Raw genomic sequence first — 19,754 nt, forward strand, 5'->3', positions numbered from 1 at the left:
CATGCATATGTGTAAGGCTTCAAAGAGCACTTTTGATCTCCAAAATGAACTAGCAGACATGGAGATCTGAAAACACACAGTTTTTCAAATAATGATCAGTTCAATAAAATTGGTTCTTTTAGTTTAGGTTTAAGGAAATCGATCTGAAATGTGAATATATTAAAAGAGAAATATGTCTGGGATGTCTTATTGTAACAATCTTCTACTCTACTAGTAAAGGCAAACCTGATGTTACAGTTATTTTCCATCTGAGCCCTAATGCCATCATTTGTAAATTGGGGATAAAAATGATCATCATACTTCATTCATACACTGAGGGATTTAAAGAAATAATCCAACATGATGTGCTTAGATGGGTGCCACAGGCATGTAGTAAATGCTTTTAAAAAAAAGACTTAGATACGATTTTTCCTGCTGTTGCTGTTGTTGTTACCATAATCATCATTTCTCTGAATGCAGAATAACCAATTATTTGATCACATTTTCTTTGCATTTTTTTTACTGAGAATGGAAGAAAGGGAACTGGAAGAAGAGCTAAGGATTATAAACTGTCTACTATGTCCTGTTGTGTTCATCTCTGGGCTATCAACCCCACCCATTCCCCTCATGACAATTCTGTGAGGCAGTTTGTCTATGCCACAAATCCAGAAGCAGGTGCAGAGAGATGAAGTACTTACCTGCCAAGTACTCACTGGTGCTCAGTGATGGACCTAGGCCTTAATCCTTAGTCTGATTCAGAAGCCTAGCTAGTGCATCTCAGCACAGTGCATTATGGAAGTCTTGTAGCACATACCTTCCATTCTCCTCTTTTCTCTCCATTTGAAACATTGCAGTAACTTAGAGTCAGGTTAAGCTAAAACCACCTACTGAATCAAAACTCTTGAATGATATAATTTCAACAAACAAAAAGCAGGCAAAAGAATTCTGTGCCATTAGGAACAGCATGGAGACAGGAAAGTATGTAGAACAGAATCATGAATATAAAGAAATAATGACAAATAAAGCTTGAAAGGGAAGTTGAGGCCATTACTGTAGGTCTTAAAGGCAAGAACAAAAGGTTGGGTTATAAGCAAACAAGACAAAGGTCTCATAGAGTGTTAAATGATGTCCAGATTTCCCATGTGTTCTAGCTAGTGTGGAGAATCCATAAGACCTAAGATATATGACATTTCTCAGCCTTCAAGAAGTTTCTAGATGTCTATGGAAAAAAATGACTGATACATGAGATACAATTAGATATGAGTCAACAGTAGAACCATTAAAAACAATCTGGAAGTGGAAAATTAAATATGATGAAGTCCCCAAACTGATTTTGATTACTCTGCTCCTGTGTTTTCATAGCATTTTGTATATACTTCTGTAGTAACACTTACTGCATTATATTTTGCTTATCTCAACTTTGTTTTTTCGTGTATTTATCTGCAACATCTACTTATGCCTGGCACATAATGGATGTGGATGCTTTGCAAATTGCAAATTGTGTGATATAGACAAGAGTTATCTAAAACATCTTTCATCATACACAGTTCTGTAATTTATCCCAAGAAGGGAGGGGCCCACTCTATGACTAAATAGATTTGGAAAACTGTACATACTGTACCCTCCTTTCCTTTGCTAGCCATAATGCATGTCCAGCTCTGCAAAATCTTCCTCTAAAGATAAATGCTTAACTATAATTTTTCTAGCATTTTATTAGTAAAAAATGACATTGGAAACTAACTACAGGTGATGTCTGTGGGTAGCCAGAAGGGCAGAAGTTGTCAGGAAATGTTTTGTGGGAGAGGGAACATGTAAGAGTGGACGTGAATGATGGTTCCGGTTTGGCTAAGTCAAGACAAGTGACAGGGGTGATATCAATTGTGAATGAACTGAGTTGGTAGAGAAGAGTTAGTTTTAGAGGTTTAAAAGATATGAGAAAATCAGAAATTATTCTTAGTAAATGACACATTATTTTAAAATTCTTAAACAACTATGTAAGAGTTGTTCTTCTAAAATCATATTTAAGTATTTTTCCAAACATTCTAGTCTCAATGATTTTTAAAGGAGTTTTTGCAACCTACCAAAAAGTGTTTCCAAAACCTCTAAAGTCAGTTTGAATGTAAGAATTTTTAAAATGCCAATATTCTGGGAATGTTCAAGTAGTAAAATAAATGAGAACAGGATTTTTCTACTTTTCCAAAATGCATTTTTCCCAGTAGTAAGAGCATCTGTTTTCCAGAGTTTCCTCTACAAGTACATGATTATGGGTGTGTCTACACAATGTCAAACATATGAATGAACACTGACTTTCCATGGAAACCATGCTTGGGGATTTTTAAAGAAATGATTTTGGTTTTAGTTAGATAATAATAGATTCTGCTATCAGTCTGACCCTATTTCTAACACATTGTATAACTCTCGTTTCACTATGTATATCAAAGGTAGAGTCAAGATGAGATATTAATGTGTTTAATTTTAATAACCAGATATTTTATTTATCTGTTTACTTATTTAATAAACATTTAATTTTCTTGAGAAAGACTTCATTGTAACTTCTCAGTCTACAGTTTAAACCCATGAATATTTGTTTTTCAATGAACGTTGAGGATATAGTCTATCCCCTATGGTGCCAGATATCATTAAATATACTTAATGTACAAACATTCCTATATCAAATGCCAAAATCTTGTTAAAACATATGTTTGCATATAACATAGACACCAAGCAATGCTTTCTATCAGAGTGCTAATCATAGTGTTAAACAGTTTGCTTTAATTATCTTGCTTTTGGTGTGGGGATATTTACATATATTCTAGTGGATATTTATTTTAATAACCAAAACTAACATGTTAACATTGGGTAATTTACTTATTTGGGTTTTGTAGGTGGAGGACACAGGAAGATATACATGTCTGGCATCCAGTCCTGCCGGAGATGATGATAAGGAATATCTAGTGAGAGTACATGGTAAATGTGGCAAAATATCTCACTTTCTATCATACATGCACCTAATTAGAAGAACCTGCAACAACACCATAGCACATCACAAGATGTTTATAAATTAGGGAATATATATTTTGCAAATCTGATTCTTATATCTGACTAATCAAGTTCTGTTGGGGAGCAGTTCATGGATTTTTTGTTACTTGATTAGTTTCTGCATTAATAATTTGTATTCATTGGTTTAAAATAATAGAATATAAACTATGAGGAAGAAAATTTAAAAATCCAGAATCTCATCACACAAAGACTTTTTTGCACATAGATGTTTTGTCACAAAAATATGATTATACAAAATGTATGTTTATATAGTGTGCCTATAGAATTTAACTTGCTTTTATCTCAGTGGTTTGGTGCACATTTTCATTTCAAGAAATATATTTTATAACATCATGTTTAGTGATTCTATTGTATCCAGTTTTACTCCATATTTTTGGATGTTTAGGTTATTTCTATATTTTTACCAATATAAACAACACTGCTATAGATAATTTTGCATGCATGTGTTAACCCATTCCCATTGAGAAATTTCTGTAAGTGCACTTGCTTGGTTACACACACACACACACACACACACACACACACACACACACTCTTCGAAGGATTTTGAAACTTACTGTCAAATTACTGCTTAGAAGAGTTGGGCGAGTTAGACTCTGTCCAATACTGTTTTAACATTGAAATAGGAATTATTCTTCATGGGGAGGAATTTTTGAAAACTGTCAGATCTTTGGTTCATTCTCATTGCCTAAATGACTAAGGAATGCAAACTGTCTGGGATTTAAGTGCCCAAATCATCTCCACAAACAAATTAAACCTGCCATTAATCGACATGTAATTTCTGTAAAAAGTCACACGAAAAATGCATTCTGTATATTATTATGGGCACTCCCTAATGTAGTAATTTTTAAATCTTATGTTCAGAGAAAATTATTACCAAGTGTATAACCTGGACAAGGGGTCCCTTCTTTGTGCCTCCATTTCTTTGCTGTCAAGTGGTGAAAATAATGCAATTATATTACTTCTATCATTCGTGTAGCTGTTGGAAGGATTTCATTACTTAATGAATATGAAAGTACTAAATAAGGTAAAAAAAAATCTTCCCACTGTTTTTAATTAGGCTATAAATGAAATGAGTAATGTTTTAAGTTTATACCTTTTGTTATTTCATATAGCAGAAACAACATTTTTTGGATACCTGTGATCACACAGATCATGCTACATCTCATTTTGTTGAAAACTTTTGTTGTATTTGTTCTCATATCCAGTACCTCCTAATATTGCTGGAACTGATGAGCCCCAGGATATCACTGTGTTACGGAACAGACAAGTGACACTGGAATGCAAATCAGATGCAGTGCCCCCACCTGTAATTACTTGGCTGAAAAATGGAGAACAGTTACAGGTAAATCTTTTGATAAGCTCCACAAATTCCTTTTTGATATTAAAAATAGTAATAATCAGCTCTAGGGCCTTTGCTAGGTACCCAAAACCAAATAACATCAGGTTACTAATTATTCAACATCGCAGCAGTGTGTACAGGGTTTTAAAATTAGCTTTATTATTTGCTTTATTATTTGCCTTTGCAAGAGTAGTTAATAGTTGGTTATAGGTCAGAGAAAGGTATTCAGATTTGTGACACTCTGGAAATTTGCCCAAGTATATATTTCCTGAAGTCCATGGATTAAAGTCTGATTTGAAATATTCAGCTCTTTCTTAAGAGAGAAGAAGCCATCAAAGTCTCAAAATAACTGCCACTTCTCTAGGGAGAATGCTTTTTTACTGAATTTTCCTGGTCTAAGCTTGGACCTCACGAGTGACCCCAAAGATACCAGGCGTCTGAGCCTGGAATCCATGAAGAACCAGTTACTGGCTGTCTAAAGCTTGCCATGCTCACATGATACCTACCTGCTGTCATAGACTGTCTAAGGCCAGGAACCTCAGTAGCCTTTTAGAGACACTGAAAGCTTTGACTTTGAATGTTTTGATTGTGTTTATTCTAGTGATTAGCTATTCCTTTTTTTTCTTTGTTCTTCCTCATCCTCTTATCATAACCTACACTTTGTTTCTAGTAAATTACAAAAGGAGATTATGTCCTCTAACACCTAAGACATAAAGACTTCCACCACCACCAAACCACACAAACACCAAACATGGAGAGGCTGGGTTCTGAGAGTTACTAACATGCTAAATCATCATGCATATCACTTAACCCTCCTGTACTTCCGTTTTGCTGTTTATTGTATGCAGACTATAATGCAAGGTGCTCTGATTGCTACTAAAAATAGTATTTACCCTCAAGGAGCTCACACACTATCTGAAAAGACAGGTTAGTCAAAGATTATAGAATGGATACTAATTGTATATTAGAAGGATGTGTAGAAACAGAGATGAGAAGCAAATAACCCAGACTAAAGGGTAAGGAACAGCCCATGGAAGCCTCTTAGAAAAGATGAGCTCAGTTTTAAAGGATCAGTATATACTGGGTGAGGCAGGAGAAGAAAGTGATTCCAATCACAGGTAATGGCAGGTACAAAGCTATTACAGGAAAAGGAGGGCTGCTGTTCTGAAAACTGGTAGTAGCGTGGCATCCCTGAAATACATCTTGATTAAAATCTTTGATGGTTCCCCATTGATTTCGGGAGTCTGGTTAAACCACACAACTTAGCTCACAAGCCCTTTCATGCTCTGACTTTGCCTCCATAGTCTGATCTCTCATGCATCCATTTCACTCCAGACCATTAGGAGTAAAGGTAAAAACTGAGTGAATATTGATGGAGAAGTCTAGGTTGATCCCAGGTTGACCAAGTGATGTCAGTCCTAGGAAAGGGTAAGTTCACTCATGATGAAAATAAAAAAAAAAAAGATGACTTCAGGTTTGGACATTCTGAGTTTGAATTACCTATATTTTCCAAGAGGAGACTGTAGAAATCATTTTAAAATATTGGCCTGTATTTCATCAAAAAAGGTTTTGATGTGGTGGTCCATATTTACTTAGAAAAAGCAGTCTTCGATGTAATCATCATGGTATACTCTCTTGTTGAAGTCATATGTTTGTAGGAGGTTGACTAGAAAGCATAGTATGAAAGTCCAAGTTAAGTGAAAATAAAGCTTGAGGTAATAGTAACAATTAAAAGGTGAACATATGAAAAAAGAAGATGAATGAGACTGAGCAAGAAGACTCAGCAATAGGATTAAAAGTAGGAAACACCGGTGTACTGAAAGCCAAGGAAAAGAGTTGGGGTGATTAACAAAGGCCGCAAAAGGTACAAAGTTGTGTCCATTGGCTTTGGCAGTACATAGAAGTAATTAAAGATCTCAGCAATGGTTCTTCAAAGGATGATCAAAGTACAAGGCAGGTTACAGTTGTTTGAGGATTTAATGGAAGAAGAGGAAGTAGAAACAAGCATGAACTGGTCTTTACAGATTTCTGTATATGTATTTACTGAAAGAAAGAGATTGAAGACATAGGAGAGAGGAAGAGCAGTTTATAGGACAAGTTATGTTGGATGGGGGAGGAATGAAACCCAGGACGCAGTTGAATGAATTAGCCTTGTCCAGAAGGGTTGCCCATTTTCTGCAGAGATGGGGAAATAGAAAAGAAGGTCACATTCGTATCCAAGGTGGGAGGAGGGGAGAACTGCAGGTATGGGGCTTTAATTTTCTCAGTGGAACAGGAAGCGAGATTGTCAGTTAATAATGAGGTTCTATCTGAGGAGGCAAGTCAAATTTGGAAGAATTATAGGTGGTCTACGGAAGGAAAACCAGAGAAAATTGTAATGAGACTTAATACGTTTGCAGAAAGTACCGCTATTCATGGAAGAAAAACATAATGAGAATCACTGAGCCAGGTGTGGTGGTCCACTCTGTAATCCCAGCACTTTTGGACGCCAAAGCAGGAGGATTGCTTAAAGCCAGGGGTTCAAGATCAGCCTGGGCAACACAGCAAGACATCACCTGTATAAAAAAAATTAAAATTAGCTGGGCATGATGGAACACGTCAGTAGTTGTAGCTACTCAGGAGACTGATGTAGGAGGATCACTTGAGCCCAGGATTTTGAGGTTATAGTGAACTACAGTAGTACCACTACTGCCACATGGGTGACAGAATAAGATGCTGTCTCTTAAGAAAAAATAAGTCACTCTGAAAGTTTTTATTAGCCTAAATAGGCTATAGCCTAAATGAGTATAGCCTGCTATACCCATATAAAAGTTAAAAATTTAAATATATTTTATAGAACTTACTATACATATTTAAGAAATCACTTATTCTCATCAAAGGTAACATAATTTTATCTCTAATAGCCCCAGTAGAAATAAAAGGCCTAGAGAAAATGTGTAAATTTTTAAAATAAATGGACATGAACTGCATATTTTACTTTGAACAATTTTTTATTAGAAAGATATATATCCATCTAGGGTCAGGCCCATATGGTAGACAAATCTTATTTGGGATGTTCCTGAAATACTTTCATCTTAGGTACAATGAGAGAATATCAGTCTTTGATGCTATCTGGAATTTTTTAATAATTATGAACATCATATATTTTATCTTTAAATTACTTGTTTATATATGTCTCTCTCCAATTAGACTTAATAGCAGAGATTATGTTTCATTGTACTATATTTTCATAATTTTTGGTCCATGCCTAGATACAAAATAAATTCTTAAGAAATATTTGTAGTAGTTTATTTACTTATTTTTAAAATGTTAGAGCAAAACATTTTCCTCTAAGTTAACCAAAGTTAACTAGGAAGGTTTCAGTTATAAGTGACAGAATTCAAACTCAAATCAACTGAAATGAAAAGTAAAAACCAAAAGGGCATTTATTGGCTACAATAATTGGTGAATTTCCAGAGGCTCTAACTATACACGAGGGATCTCTTCTTTCTCTGAAATCTTACCTCTACTTGCTTTGCCTTAGATTCGGGGCAGGCTGTTTCCCCATGATAAGATTGTCACTAGGCTTAGGTCATCCTCACAATCTGTGATTCTAGGAAAAAGGGCACGCCTTTTCCCTGACACTCCCAGTCTAGAGAAGGACTCTGGTAGGTCTGACTTGAGTCACCTGCCCATTCTTGAATGGATCATATTGTCAAAGGAACTGGGGATACTGCTTCTTCCTTTGACTTAATGTCACTCATTAAAACAGTTTCCAGAGATTTTCGATACTACGAAAATGGTGGAGGAGCAGACAAAGCAGCTGCTGACAGACAGCAGCTTCACAGTTTACTATCATTACTTTTGATGCTGTGAAATAAAATATATTCTCTTCTCCTGACATTTTAGTGGTAAATTTATTTTCTTGCTGAATCCAGGCAACACCTCGAGTGCGAATCCTTTCTGGAGGGAGATACTTGCAAATTAACAACGCAGATCTAGGTGATACAGCCAATTATACATGTGTTGCCAGCAACATTGCAGGAAAGACTACAAGAGAATTTATTCTCACTGTAAATGGTAAGAAAAGGTATTCATTGTTTCACAATTTAAAAATCTGACCAAGGGCATTCAAAGAGATGATAGCTTTTTCGTATGAGTATACTAAATGAAGCCGTGTGCTATCTTACTGCTTTTGAAAAAGGCAACATGTAGTATTTGTATTAGATCTATATTGCAAATTAACTCAATTTCCAAAAAACATAACTAGAGATATTTTACTCTTAGAGAATATGTCCAACTGTTATTAGCATATCCTGATGTTTCGTGTCATTCAGAATCAGAACCATTGAGGAAGTCAATACACAAATCACTGGGTAACAAATGGCCCATCATTTAGTTCACCTTAATTAATGGTGGCTGAGAGTACATATGTGCCAGACAGAGACTGTCATAGGACTGTAATTCTATTAAATATAACATCTAAATGCCAACATTTGGGAAGATAATACAGACTTTTCCCCAAAACAGTCTATTGGATATTTAATATATAAAATTTTACAGAATATTGGGTGACCCACACAACTAATATCTCTAATACTAAAATTAAAATTCAGGCTGTCTATTCCCATATGAACTTAATGATCAATAAAATGCACCTCTGAAAATTGCATGATTAGTCACAGATGTGTTTTTTGTTAAAACAGCCCACTTTCTGTTCTTCATTTAAAGTGAGGCTGTTCCAGTGTTAACATTCTCTGACCATTATTTGGCCAAACAGAAATAAGAAATATCATCTTTAATTTGCATCAGACTAGAGCTGACTTTTATTCAAGCCTCTTGCACAGCAAGCCAGATATCATACATCATATTCAGCATTTAAAATTCCCCTCCCTATCTACCCTTTATTTTTAAACACAAAGTATCTTGAGTAAGACTTCAGGAATTAAACCTCAATTCTATTTATACTAACCTAGATGCGTGTAGACAAAGCTATACATTTGACTCGAAGCTCACCTCATGTTACGTCCTCAGGGTCTTCATGCAGCCTGTTTTATTTAGTATAACTGAATTTTTTCATGTGCATCTCTTGTTCAGTTCCTCCAAACATAAACGGTGGCCCCCAGAGTCTTGTAATTCTTTTAAATAAGTCAACTGTATTGGAATGCATTGCTGAAGGTGTGCCAACTCCAAGGATAACATGGAGAAAGGATGGAGCTGTTCTAGCTGGGAATCATGCAAGGTAACAATTCCGGAAAATAAAAAAAAATACTGTAAGACCCGAAATACAAATTCTTAATTTTTTTTTCTAGTACACTATTTTGGTCTCATTATGCTTAGAGTTAATCATTTCATCTTAGTATTTTATTTATTATTTTTCTGAGACGGAGTCTTGCTCTGTTACCCAGGCTGGAGTGCAGTGGCATGATCTTGGCTTTGAGTGATTCTCCTGACTCAGCCTCCCAAGTAGCTGGGATTATAGGTACGTGCCACCATGCCCAGTTAATTTTTTGTATTTTTACGAGAGATGGGGTTTCACCATGTTGTCCAGGCTGGTCTCGAACTTCTGACCTCAGGTGATCCTCCTACCTCAAGTGCTGGGCTTACAGGCATGAGCCACCACTCCAGGCCAAAATTTAGTATTTTAAAAGCATAATTCCTAAGGCTTATGTCTATGTAATGATTATAATCCACTCAAGATCACAAGCCCATCTATGCACCTTTGCATCGTATCCTTTTCTTCCATCAATGGTATTGTAAACCTGTGTCATCTGAAACAGGAAAAATACTGAATGGATTTCACCAAGTGTTTAGCACTTCCCTCAGACAAAATATGAATAATCCAAAAAGGCTGATTCAGAAGACTTCACTTGTGATTTCTCTTGCAGATATTCCATCTTGGAAAATGGATTCCTTCATATTCAGTCAGCACATGTCACTGACACTGGACGATATTTGTGTATGGCCACCAATGCTGCTGGAACAGATCGCAGACGAATAGATTTACAGGTCCATGGTAAATATACTTTTATAGACGACATCCAGTCCCTGTGTCAAATGCTCTTTGATAGTCTAAACTATTGAGGTCATAAAGACCTTGACACTGAAGGCTAGTTAAGCAATTTACATTATCTTATGAAGAGTCAACCCCCAAGTTTTCTCCTTAGTATAGATAATATCATCACAGCACTGTTAAAATTCACAGAGCCTTGTTGTGCTCATAACAAGGAGGCAAGTTAATAATAACTAATTTCAGTTCTGTAGATATATTTTAAATGGCATACTATTTGCTGACTGTGTTTCCTTCTTATTTGGTGACATTGTCTTAGTTCCTCCATCTATTGCTCCGGGTCCTACCAACATGACTGTAACAGTAAATGTTCAAACTACTCTGGCTTGTGAGGCTACTGGGATACCAAAACCATTAATCAATTGGAGAAAAAATGGGCATCTTCTTAATGTGGATCAAAATCAGAATTCATACAGGTAAGGATAATTTAATCAAAAACTCCCACCAACTATTTGGAAACAGTTTGTAATGAATCAACATTTTAGTTCTATCAGTGGGGTCAGCTAATATATAGACTATAACAAATTAGCTAGTAGAGAGTGGGTATTTTTTCCTTAATATGGACTTCATTTTTCAGCCTAAAATATTTTTCTGAATTATAGGTGAATTTTGCATACACACACCCTGTGGATAACTGTCAGTGATTAGATTTATATCCTGCCTTAGGTGTTCACTACCTTTTAGACTTTTATAAAGGCAAAGGATAAAAACATCATTTTATATAAAAGAAAAACTATTCTGTAAAAATAAATACAAGCTTTAGTTGTAGACTAAAAGTCAAATTTTATACCTTAAAATACAATTTAGATATTGGCAGAATGTATAGGGAGGAAAAACAGCATTTTCTCCATTTTTTCTTTTGCCTTTTTCCGAGCTTTACTACCATAGCTCATAATATGGCAATATCTGTTTTTCAAAGGCTAAACTTTAAATCACTAAGAATTTCTGATGTTATAGGTGAGAATCATTTTTTGTATCTTACCTGAGCTGTTAGATCGTTACTCTGTCAAACATTGGCTGTAGTGCTAAAAACAAATGCTCTCTTATGCCCACTTTGACAAAAATCAATTCCCATACCCCAGGAAATATGAAACGAGGAGTGCTTCAGTTGAAATTCTATTCTGTCTCTCTCTTTCTCGCCCTTTTAATCTTTTGGCATTGGGAGGTTCAGTGACTTGAAAGTATATACGGTATGGAAAATGTGCCATGCTTTTGAATAAAAAGTATGTCAAATATGTTTTTATTAGTGTTTTTATTAAATCATTTCTATTCTGTCATTCACAGTGTGAAGTAAAATAGATAATTCTAATTTAGATCTACTTTAAATCATACATGTGTATTTACTAAACTTCCTAAAATTTGAAGTGTTCTAAATTTTAGTTTCATATATATATATATACACACACACACACATACACACACTTGTTCAAAACTATATATATATATGTATATAGAAATAGATATTGTCATATTATCTAAAAGGTAGCCACACATTTAAGGAGACATGCGAAGTAGGGAAAAGGGTGACACACAGACCCACTCATTAGCCATCTGTCAATGGAAATAAACAAATATCAACCTGCTAGGTTATTCTGAAATTTAGAGATAATTTATCCAAAACATTTAAGATGATGCCAGGAGTGTATCTGATGCTCAGTAAACAGTAAACAGTGGCTGTTATCGGTGTTCTCATTGTACTGTATTTCTCCTAGAAGAGCAAGGTTGATCACGATATGAGCATTCAGAGAATATAAGATTCCCTCTTCAGACAATCCTTCCAACAAGTACTTCCTGTAAATATTATATCAAGTTTGGGGCTCTAGAAAGCCACTGCATAAAACGTAAACATAAACTCTAATGCATAAAATTTTCTTCAGGGACATGATGTTAATTTTAACATGAGGGAGAAGTACTGTTTTCATCAATTTTCAACATGGTATCATCTTGAACTAGCTGGAAAAGTATATGAAAACCTACATATAGTATCTCATGCTTTGAAATCTGTCTTCTAGGCTCCTTTCTTCAGGTTCACTAGTAATTATTTCCCCTTCTGTGGATGACACTGCAACCTATGAGTGTACTGTGACAAATGGTGCTGGAGATGAGAAAAGAACTGTGGATCTCACTGTCCAAGGTAGAACTGGCCGGAACACGGATTGAAAGATGATAATACTACACTTCATCATTCCACTACTTTACAAGCGGGATCCCTTTTCTTTCCTTTTTTAAAAAAATGTTATTTTAACTTCAGGAGTACATGTGCAGGTTTGTTATATGGGTAAATTTGTGGCATGGGGGTTTGTTGTACAGATTATGTCATCACCCAGGTATTAACCAAGAAATAAAAGGAGGTATCCCTTTTCTACTTACCTAACTTTCACTTTCAGAGCACAAAGAGGATTATGATAATTCTTTGGAAATCTTTAAAAGTTGGAAATGTGTAGTTTTTTTTTTTCTTTTTGTTATTGTTATTTTAGTTCCACCTTCCATAGCTGATGAGCCTACGGATTTCCTAGTAACCAAACATGCCCCAGCAGTAATTACCTGCACTGCTTCGGGAGTTCCATTTCCCTCAATTCACTGGACCAAAAATGGTATAAGACTGCTTCCCAGGGGAGATGGCTATAGAATTCTGTCCTCAGGTAAGACCAAGCTCAGTGATTTCACTTCTATTGATGGTATTAGTTATTGATGCATACCTCACCTGGCCTTTGTTACACCAGAATAAAAGAATAAAATATGCATGCATTCTTGGACTTAAAAATCTGGAAAAAATGCAAATAACATAGGAAGGGGATCTAGGGAATGGAAGAGAAAGAAAGAAGTCTGGAAACAAAGTAACAATATCTAAGACTGATCTGAATATAATAAACATGATCACCAGTATTTATGTGTATATTACCAAACCTAAGGGTTAATAAATTCCCTAGTTACCTGTGAGTGAACCACACTTCTTTCATTGGTCAAATAGAATGTCTCTTCATTTATTAAACATTTAGTGCCTATGACAGGAAATATACTCTAAGACTCTGAAACTATGTAACTAAAACAGGGTTCTAGATTTCAAGGCTTTTAAAATTGAGTATGTAAGGCTGAGTGAGTAGTGAGTTCTATGAAGGAAAATTTTTTTATAGTGTTAGTAACCATCATTTATACAATTTGTAGTATTGAAGAAAATCACCTAAACAAAGTATAGGTGATTCAGATTGGTGTTTCGAAAACTTATTCTACACTGGGGAAACACACTAGAGATAAACTAAAGTAGCTACCAATACCCTGGGACTTTATGAGTACGCGCATATTACTCTAAGAGAATTTGTAACAATAGAAGGCAAGTAGTGGAAAATTTATTCCCAAGATGCAACTTGGCTTTCAAGAAAAATTATTTTGACATATATATAGATTGGTAGTAATTCAAATCATAAAATATTTTAGAATGAAGTACTAGGCTAAAAAAACAATTTAGAACGTTCTCAAAATATTAAACCCAGCAACTTCATTCCTAGGTATTTACCCAAAATAAATGAAAACATTTGTCTACACAAAGACTATATGCAAATGTTCATACAGCATCATTCACAGTAGCCAAAAAGTGGAAACAATTGAAATGTCTATCAGCTGATAAATGGGTAAATAACATGTGGCATATCCATGCAATGGAATTATGTTTGGCAATAAAAAGGAACAAAATACTGACAAATGCTGCAGCAGATGAACCTCAAAAAATTTGCTCATGGTGAAAGAAGTCAGGCACAGAAGATCACATACTGTATGATTCAACTTATATGAAGTGTTCAGAAAAGGCAAATCTGTGGAATCAGAAAGTAGACTAGTGGTGGGCTAAGTCCAGAATTGGGAGTGGGGAATGACTGTAAATGAGCATCAGGTTTCTTTTGGGGGTGATGGAAGTATTTTAAAATTAGATTGTGGTGATGTCTGCATAACTCTGTAAGTATACAAAAATCATTGAATTGTGCATTTAAATGAGTGACTCTTACGGTACGTAAATTAGACCTCAATAAAGCTGTTAGTAATAATTTAAAAAGTACCATGCTAGGCACTTCAGGGAATACAAGTATGGATCTAAGCCAAACACCACCATGCTAGTCACAGAAAACACACAGAAATGAGAGACAAATTTTACTGAACTAAAAAAACTGAGATGCAGTTTATATTAAAACTGTTTTTTGTTTTTTTTTTTTCCTTTTTAGGAGCAATCGAAATACTTGCCACCCAATTAAACCATGCTGGGAGATATACTTGTGTCGCTAGGAATACAGCTGGCTCTGCACATCGACACGTGACCCTTCACGTTCATGGTATGGAAGGCTATTTACTCATTCAAAATTTGCTGGGTTTGGGGAGGTTTTAAGTCACATTTATTCCGAAAGGGTATTTATTCTGAAAGAGCTATGAACCAAAGTAATATCTTGAAATTATATACTGAAATCTATAATTTCAGAAAATATATACTGATATATCTGGTATATATCTACGAGTATATACCAGATATACTGATATTTATCTATCAGTATATCTGGTATACATACTGATAAGCCTGGTAGATATTTTTAATACACTAAAAAAGGCACACAAATGACAAACCACTCAAAGTAACTCCAAATAACTTTTCTTCTTGGATTTTTACAACCTATTCCTGATTCTAGTCTTCCAGTGGAGTTCTTCTCATGGAAACTGGCTACTGTAGCAAGACTCAAAGAATGCAGTGTGGCCAGCATTCACTTTTCTCTTGGACAATCAAATCACTGATATTTTAGAATTATGAATTTGGGTAATTTTAAGCCCATCACTATAATAGACATGGTTTCCATTAACTAGTGAGTGCTATTACTTCTTTTGTTGATTGGCTTTTATAGAGCCTCCAGTCATTCAGCCCCAACCAAGTGAACTACATGTCATTCTGAACAATCCTGTTTTATTACCATGTGAAGCAACAGGGACACCCAGTCCTTTCATTACTTGGCAAAAAGAAGGCATCAATGTTATCACTTCAGGTATCTACCACTGTTTCTATCAAGAAAATCATAGCACATCAGTCTTTTACAATTCAAATCAGTATGATTGTTTTTAATGAAAAGGTTTTTTTTTTTCACCTGCTTTTGTAACTGTGATGTAGGCAAAAACCATGCAGTTCTTCCTAGTGGCAGCTTACAGATCTCCAGAGCTGTTGGAGAGGATGCTGGCACTTACATGTGTGTGGCCCAGAACTCAGCCGGTACAGCCTTGGGTAAAATCAAGTTAAATGTCCAAGGTACCTAAATAATTCATCTCTGTTTTCAATTCGACAATGTTTGTAACAATGTATACTAAATATTTACATCTCTAAAATGATTATGCTGTGTTCCCCCATAGTTTTCAACATTCTTAGTTTGTATTGTCCTATTGGTTATATCACTTTTATGAAGAAGAAAGTTTAATGTGTTTTGCTTTGTTTGCCATTGTTTGTATAAGGAAACTCAGGTATCTAATCCTATTTTGGATTTCTATGAACCTCCTTTCATACCCCATTTCACTGTAGCATATGTATAATATGATTGTTAAAAACATTCTCTCTACAGTACTACCCTGGATATATTACAAAACACTGGATTATAATGTCCCACTTAAAAAAAATCATAATTGCAGTTAAACCAACTTGATGGAAAAAATTATTCTAAAGAGAAAACAGAGTATTTTTGTGTTTTCCATTTAACTGATATTTTCTTGATATAATTTTTATATCTTGCATGCACTACTTTTGCAAATAAGAAGTGACCTAGAAAAAGGTTTGAAGCTACTGAATTTGAATCAGCTTAAATTTCTTATAGTGTAATTTTCCTATGGTAGGTTCATGAATATAGTAAACCTCACTTTCCTGCATCTTATAAATCTAACTTGTTTGTATTTTTCAACACTTATTCAACATCAATAACTGGAAATACATTGAACATTACAGACATGATTCTTCTCTTATGGTGTTTATACTCTGATCGAGAAGGAGAAACTTTAAACTACCAGATAGAGCAATTAATGATCAATTCTGATGTATGTTATATAGAAGAAAAACAAAAGACCAAGATGGAGAAGAATAATGGGGATAGGTGGGGACCACTTTAGATGAATGGTTAGGATAGGTTTCTCTGAGGAATTAGCATTTTAAGGTGACCCCGGAATGATGAGCAAGCATAAGCCACGGGCAGGTTGGTGGAGTATCCAAAGTAGAGAGGACAGCATGTGCAGTGACCCCAAGTCAAGAGTGAGAAAAGAAAATATGGCAGTGTGGCTAGATGGTGGTGGACAAGCACAAAGCAAGCAAAACATAAGGGAGATCAGAAAAGGAGGCAGGGCCCATGCATACATGACATGGCGTACCCTAGGAAACGTAGATCTTATTCTCTGTGCAAAGAAATTTTTTGAAGGGCTTATCCAGGACTCTCATTTCATTTTAGGAAGACCCTTTTTGCAGCTATTGGTAATGGCTTCAAGAAAGGGCAGGACTGGAGTTAGAACTGTCACACTTATCTGGATAGTGTGGTATTTTCCAAGAGTGAAGACAGGAGCATGAATTGCAAAAGTGAATGAGAAAACTGATGGATTTATGTTGTTTTGGGAGGTGTAATTGTTAGGATTTCTGATGAATTTGGTAGCTTAGGAAAAGAGAATTAGTGAAGCTTCCTGAGCTTCAGACTTGAGCTAGTGAGATGGTAGTGCCACGCTGGAATGCAAGGGGAAGAACTGGGTTGGGAAGAAGGAAACTGCGATTTCTGTTTAAATATATTAAACATGGGAAACTATTAGAAATCCTAGTGGAGATGTCTAGTAGAGAGTTGAATGTATATGAATCTGGAGCTCATGAGAGAAGCATAGTGTAAGATAAAAATTTGGAAATAATCAGTGTTAAACCCACAAGACTGGATAAGATCATCAAGGAAAGAGAATGTGGACAGGAAAGAGAATGTGGGCAGAAAAGACTGCTGAGGAGAAAGCCCTAGAACCATGCATTGTTTACAGGTCCGAGAAAGGAGAGGACACTGGGAAATAATACAATGGAGAGGGCAGGGATATCGCTGGAAAACTTAATGAAAGCTAGGGGAGGATAGCGTTTCAAGAAGAGAGTGAACAGCTTTGTTAAATGCAGTTGAGTCAAGTAGGATAAGGACCCAAAAGTATTCATTAGTTTCAGCAACACAGAGGTCATAGAAGAGAAATTTTTAGATTTGAGGAGTTGTTTCTTTGTGAAATGATTGAAATTATTGACATGGGAGAAGGGGAGAAAGAAACACATTAAACAACCAAAAGCATTTCAACATTCCAAAAGCAACCAGAGAGAATTGCTTCCTCCAGAAGCATGAAAAATTCTGAATAGACTTTCTCCTTGTGGATACAAATGTAATGGTGAGCACAAATTCAACCAAATAATTTTGTTGCTATAATCTTAATGTGATTATTCATAGTTATTTTATATGCCTTTTTATAGTGATGCATTACAACTCAATAGAATATCCAGGCTAATACCTAAGTGGTGATCAGCCTATTGTAAACCCTTGCAAAGGAAATCCTTATTATAAGCCCTTTTATAGGTTTCCAAGTAAGTGGGAAGAGTTTTACCTATATGATTATTTTCCATGATCTACTTATCTATTCATTCATTCAAATAATCCTTTATTAAATGTAACCACTGTATATAAGGCATCATTCTAAGCTCTACAGAAATACATAAGTAAAAGTATCTGAGCAGTTGAATATTTTCCAAAAACTTGGCGTTTATTTTGGAAGTTCCAATACCTAAAGTAAATCACATCATTTATGTAAGTTAAAGAAAATACTTTTGTTGGTACAGCTTAAATTTTCTAGACCTGCAAGCCCTCGTGAATATATGCTTATCTCCTTATTTAAAATTGACTATCAATCACTTAACATTTGTTAGGTAGGGACTAGTTTTCTGAAATGTGTCCAGATTACTTTTTTATTCCCATGAAAACAAGGTGTAGTGCTCCCTTTCTAATGATATAGTGAAGTCAAGATTTTGTTTCTTATCAATATTTGCTAGAGCAGTACTGTAGCACGTAATTTGCGCACTCACGCTTTTAAGATGAAGTTTGAACTTTGTTTTAGTTCCTCCAGTCATTAGCCCTCATCTAAAGGAGTATGTTACTGCTGTGGACAAGCCCATCACGTTACCGTGTGAAGCAGATGGCCTCCCACCGCCTGACATCACATGGCATAAAGATGGGCGTGCAATTGTGGAATCAATCCGTCAGCGCGTCCTCAGCTCTGGCTCTCTGCAAATAGCGTTTGCCCAGCCTGATGACGCTGGTCAGTACACGTGCATGGCAGCCAACGTGGCAGGATCAAGCAGCACAAGCACCAAGCTCATCGTCCATGGTAGGTTGTTGAACATGAATTACTGCAGTCCGCCACACTACCATGGCAAAGAGATAAGGCTGCTAAGAGCAAATATGATGGAAGTCAAAAACCCTTAAACTCAGTAATCCAAAGTGTGTGGAGGGGTGTGTAGGTGCACTTCAAATCTGTTTTCTGTAGGCTGTGTTTACATGTGTGTGTGCACACAGGTGTGTGAGAGAGAAAGACATATTTTATTAATATTGCCGGGATTTTTAATGTGTTGCTGGTACCCTCTGTGATGTTGTTGTGATGACTTGGCTTATGTGGAGTCTGTGTTTTGTGACTTTTCTGCTTTACTTCTCAAGCTTCAAGTCATCTTGGTTCAAAATGAATCACCGTATGACCTACACTGTACTGTTTGACCCTAATGAGAATTGGGAGATCTATTTGATTCATTAAAGTAGAAAAATATTTACATGTACATTTTTATAACAGAAATATATCCTTTTTTGTATTAAGACAACTAACAAAATACTGAAAAATCAGCGTTGAAATATTTTTAGTTTGCATTGTGTATTTTGACTAAGGATAGAATCCCTATTAATATCAGTGGTAGGAAACAATAGCAGATTAAACTGCTTCCAACCTCTATTTTCAGAGGTAATTTTTATTATAATGAGGAGTTTCTGCTTTTTCATTTTTCAGAAATTTGAAAGCTGTTTTTATTTTTCAAGTGTATTTGAATTTTCTATAACTTTGTAGTAACAGAGACAATTTCAAGTGGAAACATTTTTGGTTGAATACATAATTTAGCCAAAATTAAAAATCACTATTTATGAGTTTTCCAAATAACTCCTCTGCTTTCAGTTAATGTAATTAAACTAATCCATGTACACTATCCATTTGCCTTCAAATAAATAATACTCCTTCTTTTCAAGTGTCTGTAAAAAATTTACCAAAATTTCCCATATACTAAAC

At 35.4% G+C, this 19,754-nt stretch overlaps 1 protein-coding gene across 3 annotated transcripts in view; it reads left to right on the forward strand.

The window, feature by feature from the left end:
• The window catches only part of HMCN1 (hemicentin 1), a 443,485-nt gene that overhangs the window by 363,526 nt on the left and 60,205 nt on the right, over positions 1 to 19,754 (forward strand). For all 3 annotated transcript variants that reach the window (XM_012444401.2, XM_064370607.1, XM_064370606.1), the window contains exons 70-81: positions 2,865 to 2,946; positions 4,248 to 4,384; positions 8,299 to 8,440; positions 9,458 to 9,602; positions 10,249 to 10,376; positions 10,690 to 10,846; positions 12,443 to 12,564; positions 12,908 to 13,072; positions 14,642 to 14,749; positions 15,308 to 15,445; positions 15,568 to 15,702; positions 18,546 to 18,815. In XM_012444401.2, the coding sequence (XP_012299824.2) occupies positions 2,865 to 2,946; positions 4,248 to 4,384; positions 8,299 to 8,440; positions 9,458 to 9,602; positions 10,249 to 10,376; positions 10,690 to 10,846; positions 12,443 to 12,564; positions 12,908 to 13,072; positions 14,642 to 14,749; positions 15,308 to 15,445; positions 15,568 to 15,702; positions 18,546 to 18,815 (1,729 nt within the window). The remainder of the gene's footprint in view (positions 1 to 2,864; positions 2,947 to 4,247; positions 4,385 to 8,298; positions 8,441 to 9,457; positions 9,603 to 10,248; positions 10,377 to 10,689; positions 10,847 to 12,442; positions 12,565 to 12,907; positions 13,073 to 14,641; positions 14,750 to 15,307; positions 15,446 to 15,567; positions 15,703 to 18,545; positions 18,816 to 19,754) is intronic.

Source organism: Aotus nancymaae, unplaced genomic scaffold, assembly GCF_030222135.1.
Source record: "Aotus nancymaae isolate 86718 unplaced genomic scaffold, 86718_ANA_hifiasm-v0.15.2.pri h1tg000108l, whole genome shotgun sequence".
Lineage (NCBI taxonomy): Eukaryota > Metazoa > Chordata > Mammalia > Primates > Aotidae > Aotus > Aotus nancymaae.